The sequence below is a fragment of the Mustela nivalis genome, assembly GCF_964662115.1.
Source record: "Mustela nivalis genome assembly, chromosome: X".
Taxonomy (NCBI): domain Eukaryota; kingdom Metazoa; phylum Chordata; class Mammalia; order Carnivora; family Mustelidae; genus Mustela; species Mustela nivalis.
The window spans coordinates 26,381,190-26,399,496 of record NC_139040.1 but is presented as its reverse complement, the minus strand read 5'-3'; the positions used below and the strand labels follow the sequence as shown (position 1 = coordinate 26,399,496).

The window sequence follows — 18,307 nt, the reverse complement described above, 5'->3', positions numbered from 1 at the left end:
TGGAGCGTCTGGCTTCTTCAAAGCAGATGTGGAAGAAAACCATGTGTCAGGTGCATTTGGCAAGCCAGATGTGCTACTCTTCTTCTGCTCCAAATTGCTCTGATCCTGTCACATGGTGAGGCATGAACACTAGGGGCTGGTAGCAGGGTTACAGTGAGTGAGAGGAATATTCACTGATTCCAGTACCTTAATGGAAAATGATTGGGGTTAATTGACAGTTTATCCTGAATTTAAAAAAAAAAAAGGCTTGAACAAGAAATTAAAAACATCTTTGAAGATGAATTGCTTTCCTTTACCAAGAAAAGTATTGTCAGTGTCAGAGCCGACAAGGCTGGGCTTATCGTGGGAAAACAATCTGTAACCATGCGTTCCATGGACTCAAAGGGTATCACAGGCTTGGAGGGCATCTTGGCTTTGGTCCTCATTAGCTACGTCACCTGGAGCAAGTTATGGAACAGGGGGCAACTCCTGAATTTCTGTATCAGAAGCCCAGCAGGGTGGCATTCTGGTTGGGACTCATCTGGAGGCTATTCATTGCCAGTGCTGCATTACCCAGACTTGTTTGTCGTGACTCTGTGCTGAACTGATGGAACACGCTCATTGTGACACCGCTTGACCTTGGCCTCAGCCCTGCACTTACCCTCTCTCACTCTTGATTCCCTCATCTATAAAACAGGGATTCATCCTTCCATTCCACAGCTATTTATTGAGAACCTCTGCATGTCAGACACTGTTCTAGGTGCTGAAGATGAAGCAACGAACATGCAAATCCTGCTGCTTCTACCACACCAAGTTGCCCTGGAAGTTACATAGCATGGCGTGTATAAAATCACTTTGGCAACCTGAAGGTCTTACGAGAATAGGAAGTTTAAAGAAATTCAACTGTCTCCTGCTTCTGGTTATGATGAATCTAAGGCATCTCTGAATAAGAAAGAGAAATACTTGAAAGATTATGTGATGAGCAACACTCTTGCCCCAAAAATCTCCCCTTCGTAGGCCTAACCCAAGTGCTTGAAACTTCCAGTCAGAGTCACCATGCAAAGAACTTCTGTAGACCTGAGACTTATAACCATATTAAAGCATTGAGAATGCGTCCCCTCCATCCAGGCTTTGCTTTCCCCCCAGTCCTCCCACCAGGACACAAAAGCACCTGTCCTCTTCCAAAGCTAGCAACCAATAAGAAAGGCAGAGTGGCACCTGGGTGGCTCAGTGGGTTAAGCAGCTGCCTTTGGCTCAGGTCATGATCCCAGGGTCCTGGGATGGAGCCCTACATTGGGCTCCCTGCTCAGTGGGGAATCTGCTTCTCCCTCTCCCTCTCTCTGCCTGTGGCTCTGCATACTTGTACTCTCTCTCTTTGTCAAATAAATAAATAAAATCTTAAAAAAATAAAAGGGAGGCAGAGAAGAGAGGGAGGAAAGAGGAGGTCAGGAGCTCTCCAGAGCCGTCATGGCATCAGCTTCCTTTCTTCCAGTGCCTTGCCTCACAAGGATCACCTGTTCATATCCCAGTATTTGATAAACACAATGACACAACAGGGAGGGCACAGGAGGTACACAGGAGTCCTGTAGTGCTCAGTCCAGGTAGACAGCTGACCAAAGTCACCTTTTTGAATTTGTACCAGCTAGCAGTGCCCTGCCCCAAACATTTATTACAAGTCGATATTTCAGGGCACCTGGGTTAAGCATCTAGCTCTTGCTCTTGGTTGCGGCTCAGGTCATGATGATCTCAGGGTTATGGGAGCAAGCCATACACTGGGCTCCACATTCAGCATGGAGTCTGTTTGTGAGTCTCTCTCTCCCTCTCCCTCTCCCTCTGCCCCTCCCCTCACTCTCGCTTTCTCTCTCTCTCTCTCAAATACATAAAATGAATAAATACATAAATGAATCTTTTTAAAAAGTAGAAATTTTGGAGGATATGCTAAGTAATTTGGAAGAAAATGCAGATTATAGTTTTTAATGATGTTTTCTTAACTAAAGGTACAATCTAGAGAAGAAATTAACCAAATTGTTAAGCAATAAATAATCTACAATAAAAGTAGAAAAGCCAAACTGAGTGAGGGTAAGACATTTTTGTTTGGAACATGCCATTTTCCCCTTCGTTAGTAGCCTGTTTGCAGGGCTGGCTTTTTCCAGCTCCTGAATATCACCTTTTACAATGCCAAGAAACTCACTCATTTTTTGGGACACAAATCCCCTATTCAAATAAAAATTATCCCTTTTTTAAGGGTAACAGAAACCCTTGGGGCTGTTTGCTTAAAGATTTTATTTTAAATAATTTAAGAAAGCATTTGAAAGAGAGAGAGAAAGAAAGAAAGAGAACATGAGTGGGGGAGGGACAGAGGGAGAGGGAGAATCCCAAACAGACTCCATGTTGAATGTGGAGCTCAACGCAGACCTCAAGCCCAAAATCCTGAGATCACAACCTGAGCCAAAGTCAAGAATCAGACACTTAACCAACCGAGCCACCCAGGCACCCCAAGGGTAACAGAAACCCTTGTAATATCAGTGAACATCTCCATGAGAACCAAGACTACTGATGCCAGAGAAGGGGGACAAAATGGATCTTTGAGTAAAGGAGACCGTGAAATTGGGGGAGAGAGGTAGAGACTGAGAACCCAGCCTCTCTGTGAACTAGCAGATTATGCAAGCCTCTGTTGACAATCATGTTTCCAATGTATTAGTCTGTTTTGTTAATGCAGCTAATTCTCAACTATCAACATATCAAAAAATTCCTGTTGAATCCTGTCAAAATGATAAATTGTGCTCATGTCCAGATCATGAGAAGAGACTGTGTCATTGTCATTTGTGTTAGTGCCCTATATCAAGCATATTATCATCAATTCTGGGGGCCACGTTTTAGGAGAGACTCTGAAAAATATGGGAGGGGATTGACAGGAATTCATGTCATAAGGGTAATAAATGAAGGCCTTACAATGTTTGGCCTGTAAAAGAGATAATTAACAGGTGACATGGTGGTGGTCATCTTCAGGCTGTTCGCCATATGGAAAAGAGCATATTTATTCTGTATTGTCACAGAGTACAGAATTAGGACAGTAGGTAGAACCACAATTGTAATAGTCATTCATTCCAAGGATATATAGTGAGAGTTTCCTACATGCCAGGCATTGCGTTAATCGCTGGGAATGCAGAGACAAAAAAAAAGAGAGAGAGAGAGAGAGAGAGAGAGATATCATCCCTACTCCCAAGGTTCTCAGATTGTGCTGGAGATGACCACTACAAAGCAATATAACCAGTGCTACCTACAATGGAGAAACAGAAGCAGAAAGGATAGACTACCCAATTCAAGCAGAAAGCATAGGACTAGAGGGGAGAGAGACTCTCATGAAGAATGTCAGCTCAACAAAAAGAATTTTCCATCAACATGAACTGTTACAAACTATGAGCCTCTTCTGGGCTCAGGAGTGCCTTACCACCATAGATATTTGAGCAGAGAAGCCATTGCTGCATTGGATGAGGGGCAGGACCAGATGGTTTTTCAGGTCTCTTCTATTTCTTAAAGCCTGTCTCTCTACTGATTCCAATGGGATGTTCTGTTGACCAAGTGGACATTCTAATTTAACTCTTAGGGAGGCAGAAAACGTCATTCACCAGGTCTCCCCAGTAGCAGTGTCCTGGTTAATGAGGATTTTAATGTATAAACCTCAACTAAACTACCAAACATAAATTCTAAAGGAAAATTGGCCATTCTACTCATTTTTCTTCCAACAAATTTTTTAAATCCAAATAAATGGTAACAACTTTTATTGATGGCAGACCCTGAGCATTTACCAGGAATATAACTGAAGACCCAAATACATGAGTAAAGCTTAAACATATCATTCCCTCCATGAAATGAAGAAATGATTCTGTGACTATGAGACTAAAGTAATTGATAAAGTTATTAAATTCTACCACTAAAACAAATTAAACTCTCTGTTCTCACCATTGCCTGTGTGCCAGGCACTGTTCTGAGATGCATTTATTAACCATGCAATTTTTCCCAAGAATCCCTTGAAGTAGGCACCTTAAAAAAATTATCGTATTTGATGGATGAGGGACATAGGGGCTTAGAAAATTTATACACACAGCAAGTGGGATTCATACCCAAGCAATGTGACTCCACACTGTCAACCACTGCACTATACAGTTACCTTGTATTACCTGGGTCTCCAGAGGAATAATATACATAGCGATGAGGAGCAACCAGCACCACTGCAAAGACATACTAAGTCTTAGTAGCAGGCTAAGTGCAGTTACTGACCACTTATTTCCACGCATCAACCTCACTGGGCCCAAGATTCAAATTTCAATTCAAGAAAAATGCAAAGTTCTCCATATGGTTGACCTTCATGATTTATTACAAATAGTTGAAACAGTAACTGTTGAATCCGTGAATGCTAGAGCTGTATATCTGCTGCTTTGGCTTAATCTACTCCTCCTCCATTCATGAATTTCTCCTTTTGGATCTCATGTGCTGATTATCTAGTAGTGCTAAGAAAATTTCGCATGACCTCTCTGCATATCCTTTGTTCATTCCTTCTTCGGAACAATATAGTACTCTGTGGGACGAAATAAATGAATTGTGGTGGGTTTGAGAAAAATGAACTTGCTATTACACATCCTGCCCATAATTCTTTTTAACTTATCCCAGATGATTGAGCTAAGATTCAATTCCTTTTATTGCCTTCTTATTTCAGCCAAAATAAGACAGACACCAAAAAAAAAAAAAAAAAATGCTAGTGATTTTTTTTTTCTTATTTTTGGTCTTAATGTTAGACTGTCTCTTAAGTACTAGTTAGGAAGACAAATGTTTCAGCTTAATTTTTCTCACTTATGAGCTATTGCTTTTTCCCTTTCTTAACCTAGTTCAGAATTTAGTCATCAACCAGGACCCAGTCATTTCTACCACTACCTTTTCATTTACTCCATTCATTAATATCTGCTGCATGTACACCACACACATTTAAAGTGCCCACTTCAAGCACTGCCATTTATTTTCTTAGAAATGCATCATTATCTAAAGGAATAAACCTTTTAACCTGTATCAGCAGTCAAAGAGCTGAAGCAAATGATGAAGTAAATGAATCCAAATTATAATGCATTCAGATCAGAATTCACAAACCCCTTTGCCCTTGCCTTATAAATTTATCTTTGGAAGCCACAGCCTATTTACAAATAGCATAAGAAACAAATTGGTCTCTCCCTCCTCCCCCCTTTCATTCAGGTTTGACCGGGCGAGATGAACACAAAATACTGCTTTGCAACTGCACAGAGATACACACCAACTACAGTGTTATCTCTAATACAAAAAAAAACAAAAAACAAAAAACTGGAAATTACCTAAAAGTCCTTCAATAGGAGATTGGGTAGATAAAGTATGGTATAGCCATAGATTAAAATGCTCTGCAGCTATCACAAAGGAGATGTGTTTATTCTCATAAAAATATAAAGAGATGCAAGGGAATGATAAAGATCAAATTCAGTGTAATGGTTACTTTTGGTCTGGAGGAAGGTAGCAGTTGGGGAGGAGAATATAGTCAGACTTCATAATGTTTTGTTGAGTTTTGTGGCAGGTACAAGGTGCTCTTACATTATTTTTTAAATCTTTCAGTGCATCTGAATTATTTATCATTTTTAAAAAATTTTTTGAGCCACTGATGAAATTCCTACTGAGATAAAATTCAATCATTGAGACTACAATTCATTGTGATGTTTAGAAACTGTTTTATGTGCTAGGTGAGGATATGGAATGAGCATAAATGTTGATGGGTGAGATTTCAATCTGATTATTAGGGGAGAGTTACTGGTGTGGACAAAAAAGGCAGACCACATGGCAAAAAACAAAAACAAAACAAAACAGATTACAAAGCTTATATCCTGACTGGTTCAGCTGGAAATTGGACCCAATGATCTTGAGAGTAACTTCAGTTCTAGAATTCTTCAGTGCTCTAAAACTGGTAGCCATTTTTCACCAACTTTCCAATATCTTTGACCAACAATCTAGATATCACCCTGATCAGATGAAGCTTCAGTTATTAAGCAAATATATCTTGAATGTCTACTATGTGCATTGTGCTGGCTGCCAACAGGGCTACCAGGCTGAATCAGGCATGGACTTTGTCTTCAATAACACCCAGCAATGTAAGACAGTCACATAGCCAACTCTCCAAAATGCATTCCAGTAAGTTCTATAGCAAAAGTATGAGCAAAAGTGCTTTCAGAGCACCAGAAAGCACTTCTGTGGGGCCAGGAGAGAGTCAGGAAAGATTTCACAGAAGACACGATATTTGCTTTGGACCTTGTAAGATGATTAGGGATAATTCAGGCAGAAACAAAAGCATAACCAAAGGCATAAGACATGAACTTGTGCAGCCTATTTCGGTGAATAGTGAGTAGTCCAATGGGACTAGCTCATAGGAGAGTGTAGTTTAAGATCATAAAGCCTCTTGAATATCATACATAAGAGTCTGAAGTTTGTCCTGTAGGGTTTAGGGAACTATCAGGAGATTTTAAAGAATGATCAGATTTACATTTTGGAAGGATCACTAAAGGATAAATTGAAGAGAGAGATGAAGCGGAGAGAGCAATTAGAAAGCAATGTAGTCCAGACCCAAAAAATGATGGGAACCTGCTCTAGGGCAATGGTAATGAGGGTGGAAAGAAGACAAAAGGACAAATCCTACATTTCTGTGTAAGAATAAACATGGCATAAGGAGAGGCCAAGGAAGGAGTCGAAACCAAACTTTCTAGCTTGAATGTTAGGTGGTTTACTGATAGAATTTAGGAGAACCAGGCTTTAAAAGAAAGATAGTAAGTGACCCTTAATCTCACAAAACAAACTGAGGGTTGCTGGGGGGAGGGGGTTTGGGAGAAGGGGGGTGGGGTTATGGACATTGGGGAGGGTATGTGCTTTGGTGAGTGCTGTGAAGTGTGTAAACCTGGTGATTCACAGACCTGTACCCCTGGGGATAAAAATAAATGTTTATAAAAAATTAAAAATTTAAAAAAAAAAGAAAGATAGTAAGTTTGATTTGGAAATGTTCAATCTCAAAGTGGCTATAGGACCATAAGGTGGAGATGTCTATCTCCCCCAAAACATATCTTGAATTCAATCTCTTCTTTCTACTTCCATTTCTCCCAACCTAGTTAAAGCCACCACATCTGTCCCCTGGACTACTAGAATAGCCCCCTAACCAGTCCCCTTGCTTCCACTCTGGCCCACCTTAGAGTGGGTTTTCCATACAGCAGCCGGAGTAATGCTTTAAAAAGTTAAATTGGATCTTATCACAGCTCTCCTCAAAATTCTTCAATAGTTTCTAATCAGAATAAATCCAAACTTTTACTCTGACCTCTGATTATCCTTCTAAATTCATTTCCTACCATTCTTTCGCTCATTTTTTTTTTGCTCATTTGGCTTCAGCCATTTTGGCTTTTTTTTTTTTTTCCTGTTCTTTTTGCAAACCAGATATGGAAACCATATTTTCAATCTCAGTGAACAGTTTCAGTGGCTCAGTGAGGGCCTCAGTGGGGGTTTTGATTGCCATAAACACTTTCCATGGGGATAGCTCTGGGAGCTCTGGCCCTCTGGAATTATTCAAGCAGGCCTCAAGAATGTAACTGGTCAAAATCCAGAAGAGATCAACTAAACTAACAATTAAAAAAAAAACTGAGATTGGGGCCAGGAAAGCCCATAAAAGGACACTTGATGTCATGGCATAGGTTTCTAGTTTCTACCATGCGACCTAGGACCTAGCTCCCAAATCAGTTGGAAGTCATGGGGTTGTTGAGATCACACTTCCTTTATATTCTCCGGAATGCCTAACATAGAGCCAAAAGCATTTAGTACATGTTCTAAGGACCACCTGAATTGAGATGAAATTTAATGACATTAAATTCAAAATCCAAAATGGTAAAGGTGAGGGAAACTTGGCTTGGCAGGAAAAACTAACAGTTTGAGTTTGGCCTCCACCTTCACACCTGCAATAGAGTGCTTTAGATGTAGCAGGTGCTCAAGAAATATTTGTTAAAAGGATGGATGAAAGGCTAAATACACTAATGAAAACTCAGGCGGCATTGTGCTAGAAAATAATGTTCCAATGACAAGAAGCAAAGCATGTGTCTTTCCATTCTGTCCTTGTCAGATATCTGGAGTACCACGTCTATCTCTAGGCAATTTAATTGAAGAGAGGAATTGCCAGTTAGAATCCTATGGGAGATAGACCTAAATTGTGAACGTTCTGGAAATAGTTTTAGACTTCAGTGGAGTTTGACCAGATGAAAAGATGAAGAGAGGGTATACTAAAACAACAGCCTTGCAGCATTTGGAGGGCTATCATGCAGAAGGAGGGACAGGATTGCTTTGCATAGCTCTAGCAGATAGTGCTAAAGGCTGGGAGTTACTGAGAAACAAATTTCAGCTCAGAATAAAAAAGTACTTTCTTACAGTAATTGATGCCCTGTGCTGGAATGGGCTCACTAAAATGGTTGTACACTTCCCTCCGATGGCATTTTTTTTTCAGGCAGGTGAAGGGTAATCACAGAACAGAATATTGTAGGGGATATTTCTGAATGGAGAGGAAGATTGAACCAAGAAAGTATTTTTCAAACTAGATTGCAAACCCATTAGTGGGGCCATGAAATCAAATCAGTGGGTCCTGACTGGTGGTTTGTTTTTGGGTTGTTTGTTTTTTTTTTTTTCAGTGAATTAGAATAGGATAGAATATATCAGAGAGCACGGCACATTGCAAGGACGAGTGTGGTTTTGAGAAACCTATTTTGGAACCATGCTTACAGAGGTATGCACGTACCTACCGGGTCACATGTGGCTGAGCTTTCTTCCTGGAGACGGCCATCAAGCATGTTCAGAAACCACTGCGCCAACACCTTTTCCAATGTTAGTATCTGGCAACTCTAAGAACCCTTCTCTCTGTTGCAGAGGTCCAAAATCGCTGTCTATGAGAAAATGTGGTCTTACATGAAATCAGCAGAGCCATCTGTGTTTACCAAAACAACAGCAGATGGAGTGGCCCGAGTGCGGAAGTCCAAAGGAAAGTTCGCCTTCCTGCTGGAGTCAACCATGAATGAGTACATTGAGCAGAGAAAACCGTGTGATACCATGAAAGTTGGTGGAAATCTGGATTCCAAAGGCTATGGTGTGGCAACCCCTAAAGGCTCAGCATTAAGGTGGGTGGAATAATATAACAATATCCGTGTTGTTATAGTATTCCACCTACCCTGATGCATTTTGTTGTCATTTTCTTTCTTGTGGATTTTGAGGTAACTTTTAAAAGTTTAAAACCTACACTATTCCATGGAGTTAAATAAGACGGTAAATTATGGTTTCATCGATTTAATGCATCCATTTTTTTTTTAATGTTCTCTCTCTGTGTTGTCCTCTCTGACTGTTTGTTGCTGTTTTAATTTTACAGTTCAACGGCTTTTTCAATTTAAATGGTAAAAGCCAAGTTATGGTGCCATATGTGACGAATGTTAATTGCATGGATGTGGTGTTCTTGTTACTTTTTTTCTCAAAGACAATTTCCCCATCCCGCACACTTCAGTTTTGAGCAAATGTTATCCTCCATGCCACCTTCCAATATTTAACCCTGTATTTGCTGTACAGACATTTTTATAGCTCCACGTTCTGTGAAATTTAGCCAATTTGTCCTCTTGTGCTCCTTTTTATACGTTAACGATTTCCTAAGCATTTGTGCATTTTCTTACAAGTTATGTTTTATCGTTTCAAGAAATGCTGTTAACCTGGCAGTATTAAAACTGAATGAGCAAGGCCTCTTGGACAAATTGAAAAACAAATGGTGGTACGACAAAGGAGAGTGCGGCAGCGGGGGCGGTGACTCCAAGGTCAGCCTCAATGTCACCACAACCGGGTACCCTTAGTGACGAGTAATCGGCAAGACTGTTATCTTATTATTGAGGAGAGAGCACAAGACTCACACATAAGGTGGAATGACCAGGTTATTCCCCTGCCTGGCAGCTTTGGGAACCAGAAAGACTCGAGGGCACTGCCCATATTTTTGATCTAACTTGGGTCCCTTCTTAAACTCCCAGACAGAGGCTCCCCCTCCACACCCCTCCCTTCCCCTCACATGACAGACTGGTTGCCTTATGAAGGCTACGGTGTGGGTTTCAATGGCCTAGGCTTTCAAGAGCCCCAGGCTTGCCTTAAGACTATCCCCGCCTGCCTCACATGAGTGGTATGAGAAATCAAATCTATCTACTAAGAAGTCAGGTTACAGCTTTTTTTTTCCCCCTAAGGCATGACGGTTGCTCACAGAGGTTGGTTGGTTGGTTGGTTGGTTGGTTGATTAGAATTGGCTTCTTCAGTTATGTGTATGAGTGATGAGATGTTTTTCTTGGTATGTGATGGCCCGCTTAAGCTGGCCCCGCTTAACTTGAAAGCCAAAGGACAAGCTCGGTTTCAAGTTAAATGGGGTCTTTCTTCAACAGGCCACCCCATATACAAACTTGGCAGAGACATTTTGTATATTTAAACAAGTGCGTCGCCTAATTGTGATACTCCATGTATATAAATCCCTGATTTGGCTTCTCGTCAGCCATGTTCTTGGTTCAGGTAGGTCTAATTGTTATCCAGGCTGCCTTCACGGGAAAATCCATCATACTTGGCATTCCTTTGGCTGCACAATGCTCTTCAGGGCTAGAAAGAATGAAACAAATAGCCTTCATCCAAGAAACAAGAAATAGGGGCAAGCTCAGAAGCCATGATACCAAGTAATGGAAGGACACATTGGGTAAGTACAAGAGAGGACCTGAAAACAGAATCCTCCATGACCCAAAGAGTATGTGAATTATATTGAAGCATGTAAGATCAACTCTTGTACAACCAAGATACCATGGGCATCTTAAGGTGAAGAACAGTGTTTCCCATATACAGGCCAACAGACAGGCAAGCCAACCCTTTTCTCCTTCAGAGACAATGGTTACACCTCTGCTCTTCTCTCTCTCTCTCCATTCCTCAGGATCCTGATGGAAAAATTAGTTGGCCAGTCTGCACTATAATATGGGTTTGGAAACACTGATACAGAGCACTTTCAAAGAGATAAATTCAAATACAACTTCCTCCAGCACATAATCTTACCAGGCATTGGCGAGGTCTTTTACTGTAAAACCTTGATTAACCAGAACTCATCTAACCAGTGTCCCAACTAACTGAATTGTCCCTCCTCACTACTCCACATTGATGAGAAAGCAGCAATAGTACCAAAAAAGAAGAATTCTGCAAGGAATTGATTTTTTTTTTAAATCACTTGCCAAGAGATGACCTGTGGTTAGGTCACATTCAGCTTTGTCTCCCATATCTTCTCTCCATCTGGATTGACCCTCAAACATTAGAGGCTGCTTCCCGGAGGCGAGAAAGTGGATACACGCACTTTGAGAAAAAAAATAAATAAATAAAACCATGTTGTTAGCGAAGAATGAAACAAAATGAGTACTCTTATTGAAAATTCCATTCATCCCTTATGGATTTCAATTAATCAAGGTTTTACTGTGTGTCAGAAAGCAATAACTTCCTTTCCCACCAGTGTGAACTGATGACATTGACAGCTTAGCCAAGCTTTCGGCTCAGTTGAGTTTGCAGTGGCTAACCTGATGCCTAGAGCATTTAGCACCTTCTTCCTGGTCTTTTTCTCATGTTCTTAGCAGGCCCGGAGGACCTAATTTTCTCATTCAAGTGAGTTGCAGAATGAAAATTGAGCTGGATTGGATACATTGCTCTCTTGACTTCATCATTCACACTCAGCATGGTTACAAAGGAGCCATGGACTGTGTCAAGATGACTCTAAAACATCCACATGATGCCAAGTGCCCAGAAGTTTTCAAATAACCAGATGTTTGCTGTTATATAAACCAAAACCAAATCTGCACGTAGTTGGCTGAATTTTTACTTTTCACCCAGATGTTTTGGTATCCTGAAGACCCCTAAAACTTTAGACCAGCTCTTTGCTAATTACAACCAGCAATCAAGCTTTTCTCTTTTTCCTCAGTTGATACTGCTGCAAAGTTATCAAGTAACCTTATTGCCAGCCCACGATTTCCAGATTATCTGATTATCGATATGCAAGTAGGAAAAACAGTTCAGTAGAACCTAAATGTTTCCAACTTCTTTGACACTAGCGCTACCTGCCAGGCATCTCTCAAATCACTTGCTTTGGCCATTCCTCCAGCCAGCCTTTTGAAATAAGTCAACCCCTTTCTCAGCTATGGATAATAGTATGATGAGTACCACATCTCCAACGATTGCTTATTCCATTTCCGGATTACCAAGGAGTTTCCTCTGTCCTCTCCCTTCTTGCTACCTGCTGTTTTCTGAGAGTGAGCAAGAGAAGGGGCAAGAGATGAACTTGAATCTGGTTTACAACTATCTGGTGGTGACGCCAAAAGCAAATCAGTGGAGAAGAAGGTAGAAAAGGCAGCGAAGCCCCATTAATCTGGAGCCCTCCGATTTATAAGTTATGACAAACCCGACAGGGACCAGTCAACAGTCTACTTGTATAGCATCAGGAAAGGGGCTAAGAGAGGTTTGTTAAGCAAATGAAGAGTTTAGATTGTCTGTTGAATTTTTTCCTTAAGAGAACAAATTTTTTCCCAAACGTTGCAAGCATTCATTAGATATAATCGTATTCATTACAAATCTATCTGGTAAAGTAGTTCTCACAAGGGCCTCCACTTTGGCGATGTAGCATAGGGAGTTTGAATTACAAAACAGACCTAAAGTAATAAAGCTGTCATTCCTCAAACCTGTTTTGTAATTCAGGACTTTCTCATTCAGACAGACATTCCCCTATGTTAGACCAAACCAGTGAAGTTTGACTGTATTGGTAAAGTGGCCTGAGAATTACACTTCTTCATTGTATCCCACCCCAGTTAACATGACAATTGACTGTTGAATGTACCATCGTTTCACGGAGAGTGAGACCCAGAGATGGTGGTGACTTTGAGAAGGTCACACAGCTAATGCTGTCACAAATCTCTGCTGACTTTCAGGGTCGCCTCTTGTGATAATATTGTAGGCAGCAATTGATCACATAGACCCCTTCAATGAGCAACGCGAATCTGATTGCATGTGAGATATTTCCATAAAAACCAGGTTTATTCTCAACTACCTTGGTTACAAGGCAGATGGCATATTTAAGCCATTTCAGCCCTCAGTGCTGATTACTAAAAATGACAATAATCATAAAGCCTGACATTTATGAGTACTTTTACTTTTTCAAAAACACTTTCACACCTATTATCTCTGAAACCAGGAAAGGGAGAAAAACCTACAATACTTATCTGTTTCTCTCCTGCAACCTTAAAATAATGATAAGTGGGCAATTATATTAAAATGTTGACTTTTCCCCCCTGGCATGAGACATGGTGCATTTTCAGCCTAGTCTCCAAAAGTTACTCTTCTACAGAAGGGACGAGCAATTTTTCAGGCTATTTTAAATGTGTACATGCTTAAACTAAAGCAACAGATATTTCTTTCCTTTCATTTCACTGATTTTATCTTGTTTTCCAAACGCTGCAAGGAATTTAGACAAGGTCAGCTTCCGAGGTAGCCCCTGAACCGAAATACTGCTCGGTTTTAGCCATTTCCTGAACCTGAGCTAATAGGACCCAAACAAATCAGACCTGATCCTTCCTTGATGGACTATAAATGTACAGGCAAGGATCATGAAAATTAGAGCTGTGGTTTGGGAATTTTTAACCTGCAAATCACCCTTTGGTGTTAGTGCATTATTACAATGTGTGCGTAAATGTGGTAATTAAGAGCCAGTAGGTTGTTTCAGCAATAAACCCCGATCACCGGGGGTTTGTGACACAGCCAGTGAAATTCTGTCTCTGTAAATCACAGCAGAATGGGGATTTAGCTGCTGAATTACCACATAAGCACATCAGCCTCCTTCCACAGCTGACTGTCACCTCAAACTTTCATATTCTTCTGATCCACCCCTGCTCACCCTGCTTCACTCCCTTAATCCTGGGGAAAGGGCACCAGCTTAGCTTTCCTGTGTCGCCCTACCTTCCTTGAGGGGGTCTGCTCTATGAAACAAGCTACCTGTGCCTGGGGCGACAAGGCTTTTAAACCCTCCCCCACCTCACCCTAAAATTGTCCCAGCTTTAGTTCTATCCAGGGATTTAGACTTCCAGTGTCCATATTGTGCAAGCTGAAAATCAACACGTTTTGTGTGCTTTGGGGAACACTGGAACAGAATGTTTCAATGGAACCACCCTGAACCCCGTGACTAGAAGGAGAGTTACACGACCGGTGCCTTCACTTGCAAGGCATATTGGGAAGGAAGCGATGATGATGGGACATATGCAGTTAAACTTGGATTAAGTAAAGAAATGGTTGAGTGATCATTGTGACTTAAAGAACCTCGATAGAGAAATGCAGCCTTGTTATCTTCAAAACTATATAGGGACTAGAATAACCACTGTGGTGCTCAGAAATAATTTAGGGAACTTGTTCTCCTAAATTCAAAAAGTGGCTTACGGTTAAAATTAGTCGTGTTTCTTTTCATGTGGGTGCTTTCAGAGGAACTAAAAAGAGTTTGTTCTCTTAAGAAATTCAAACACGTCCTTCCATTCTATCACTAGCAATCATGTTTTCGATCTCCTGCATTTGCTTAGCAAGTCTCATGTTCAAAGACAGTAAGAAGTTGTACTTTAGAACAGCCCACTTCCAAATGCCCTCAGCTTCCTATTTGGTGGTCCTTAGCTAAATGAGGTGATACTATGTTTCCCATATGTATAAATGAGATCCTCAGTTTTGTGTGTATTTCTTCTTCCGTGTATGTCTACAATCCTCCTCTCCTATGCCACCGTCTCTTAACCACTTCTCTTCCACACCCAGAATTCTTTGACATTCTTGGGCCTTGGGTCACGGATGTGAATCTGCATCTGCCTTTTACCTGCAACAAGATGGACCTTTTATTAGCAGAAGCCATCCCTAAAGGTAGACATTTTGGATGCCCAGGGTTAAGATGGATCCCAATGACTCTTTATTGACACTGTTATGTGTGTAGGCAAGAATCATTACAGATCGATGGCACTTCCTGGGTCTTAGAAGAAGTTCCTGTGAATCACCGAGACTGGTTTGGGATCAAGGAATAGGGTGAGTATCTTATACTCTTCGTTGGTTTGCATGTCTCTGTGCTGGTGCTGCCTCCTGGAAGTATGAAGAACCTGACAGTTTTCTTTGCTGGGAGTGACTAAATTTGCTCCTTGAACTTTACTCAGGTCTTCTTCCCAAGAGCAAACCCTCACTTTCTCTCAAGTGGCTGCTTCAAGCAAGGGACCTTTTTTGCCTTAAGAACTGAACCAGTCCAGTGACTGCCAAAATCATTGATTTTGCCATATGGTGTTAAAGAATCAATTCTACCACCGGAAAAAAAATTGTAATCTAGAAAAAGAATTGTTTTAATTAACCCATTATAGCAATTTGGGGGGGGGGGAATTGACTGTGTGGCCTTAACATGATGTCTATGATTAAGACATGATGATTTGCCTTTGGTGTTATCCTGATAACTTGAATGTGTTTCTTATTGACAAATAATGACTAAATGTTCAACACCTGAGCTACAGAAAGAGCAGCGGGAATGAAAAGCCTGCAGGTAAGAATGCTGTTACATAATTGCCGAGAGGACAGACACGGCCATAGAGGCAGAGTGAAATGGTGTGTGTCTATACACTTTCTGCCCCCACTAAGGCCAAATCATTTGGTTTCCTTTCATTTGGAGAGAAGGTTCTAGAACTACACTCTCCAAAAAGCAAGACAGCCATGGAAAAAAGACATGAAAGATTTGAAATGATCGAAATAAATGCAATGAGGGTGGGAGTTGAAGTTGGTGGAAAAGGGTGGGGGCAAATTTATGGAGAACAATTGAAATCCATTCTCTTTTGACTTTCTAGAGAGCGGTACAGCATTTGGCCCTTGGCACGTGAGGCAAATCGGCATTGGTCACAGGTGGCAAAAGTGTGTTGCAAGCACCAAATTCATATTAAAGCTTAATTTCATCTGGCCTTGAAGCAAATATTTCTCAAAATACAAAACTAAGGCAATAGCATATTTTACATTTAAGAGAGAGAGAGAGAGAAAATGAGAGGGAGAGACTGACTCTGCTACTGTGTCCTATATAGCCTTACTGCTAGAAAGGGCAGATAAGTGTATGCTAGAATGCATGCTAGGAGAGGGGGGCACGTGTCCTGACAACCAGTAGTCAGCTTTCGGATGTCATAGAGAAACCCCATCTGTTGCAAGCTTATGGAGTGTAAGCTAAGACTGATTATTTTTCAATGGGTCATGCTCAAGAGAGGGCTATTGGGGGAATATTGGGAGAAGATGTTGGCACCCAACAGATTAAACTCTCAATGAACATTTTGCCTAGAGTCAGGGACATGAACTCGATGTCTTCAGAAACATGTATCATGTGAGCTTCTGATCTAACATGAGATCAGTTTCTGTCTGTCTTCTCTGGCTAGGCTTTTCTTTCTTGGTGCCATTGGGATGAACCAAAGGAAACGGGTTTATATGTCATAAAGCCCAACCAAATTTGATAGTTTGAGTTTTTAATGGCTCTTAAAACAGAATTTTCAGGTGCATCATATCAGTTATGACTGTGGCCACGTGATATTCAAACTGGCTTCTCCAGATGTTTAGCATGTTCCTTGAGCTCCTTCTGTCTATCAGGGACAGAGTAAGAAGTCCTCCCAGACGAACTGGGTTGTGTGAGCTAGTCCATGTCCAATAATGGTTTTGGGTTCCTGTTCTAAAGGGTGAGGTTGTACAAAGTCCCAGTTTGGCAGAAGTCCCTCAGTGAAATCACAACTCATGGACTCAAGGGGCCTATCACTTCGAATTTTGAGACTATCATGTGGAAATGCACTGGCTTCACTCACATATCCACAGGTGACTTCTGGAGCTGCTTCTCTCGCATAAATGCTCATCAACAGGTTTCAGTCACTAGCGTTGTTAGGCCCTTAGTAAAATGACTCACAGCTTTCAACTCCTCGTGTTATATGCATGCATTACTGAATTTGCTCTTTGCACTTGCATTGAATTATGGTCTCATTATCAAGGAGTTAAATAGGTTTGAGCTACATTTGTGAACTACATAGATATAAATTCTCGCTCAGAGGGAGCTTCTAGCAGCTGAGATCTGCATAACTCTGCAAATCATTATGGCTGCCTCTGGGGACTGAGGGTTGCCTGGGTGGCCGGAGCCCAGTAATGCCAGTAGTCATATGGAACATGCTGCTAGGTTGGGGAGAAAGTTCAGGCTGGTCCAAGGGCAGAAGGATTGAAATGACTTAAACCCTCATTCTCCTAGAACCCCACATCCAGAAAACCCTGTGAAAAGAATTGCATAGAGATTTTTTTCAAAGGCTCCAAATTCTAGTGTAACCTAAGGCATATTTTGAACTGCCATGACCTCCACCAGCTAGTGTATGGAGAGGTCACCAATCCCAAGGTAACCAACAGAAAAGAATATAAAGGACCCTACAGTAAATTCTTTTATCTAGCAACCAATCTTCTCTTGCTTGGTCATCAATTGGCTTCAACTTAATAAATCAAGATCTGCCTGGCCAGAGATGTCTCTCTAGCTGCCTGTCTGCACATGCCTATGATTTCCTGAGTGATGCTAGGAGTTTTTCAGAAGAGGCTAGGGAACAAGTGAACAATGGGGAAAGGTGACTTTTCTCCCATGAAAATCTGAAATATCTTCAGTAGAAAAGCCAGTGAAAGAGAGGATGGCTATCCTCCGTCCACTGGGCTAAAGACAAAAGTCATTCAAGTCTAAAGTCTAAAAAGTCTAAAAGTCTAAAAAGTCATTCAAAAGAAACAAAATCATTTAGAGGAGGCGAGGGGAGGACTTCCAGCTTAGGTTGTGATAAGCTACCATTGTCATCATCCAGATACTGTGTTGTTAGAACAAGTTCTTCACTACTGTGCAAGTACATCACCCTCACTCATATATTTCTTTTACTTCTCTGTGATATCCTTGTCTTTCTCTGTAACCTCCGTGTTTACACATATATCTACCCCTCCTAAGGGCACCATTGAAGATCTTCTGACATCATTAATTAAAACAGGCATTTGCTCTTTAGGGGTCCCTGCTCAGAAAGGAGAAGTGAAGCCATTCAGAGCAGAATCTACCCCAAGTCTCTTGGGCAGATAAATCGTACTCCCCCTGGGATTCTGTATTTTTCAGGCTCAGACACATAGCCACAGTACAGATTTTTATATCAACACTTCCAGGATCACCATGGGGAGGAATCTA

At 41.2% G+C, this 18,307-nt stretch overlaps 1 protein-coding gene across 7 annotated transcripts in view; it reads left to right on the top strand.

Annotated features, from left to right (window-relative positions):
* GRIA3 (glutamate ionotropic receptor AMPA type subunit 3) overlaps positions 1-18,307 on the top strand; it is a 286,267-nt gene that overhangs the window by 252,513 nt on the left and 15,447 nt on the right. For 5 of the 7 annotated variants that reach the window (XM_082716570.1, XM_082716569.1, XM_082716568.1 and 2 more), the window contains one exon: positions 8,935-9,182. In XM_082716570.1, the coding sequence (XP_082572696.1) occupies positions 8,935-9,182 (248 nt within the window). Of the gene's footprint in view, positions 1-8,934; positions 9,183-9,745; positions 9,861-18,307 lie in introns of all 7 variants that reach the window. The other 2 variants (XR_014307019.1, XM_082716572.1) reach the window with 1 other exon arrangement.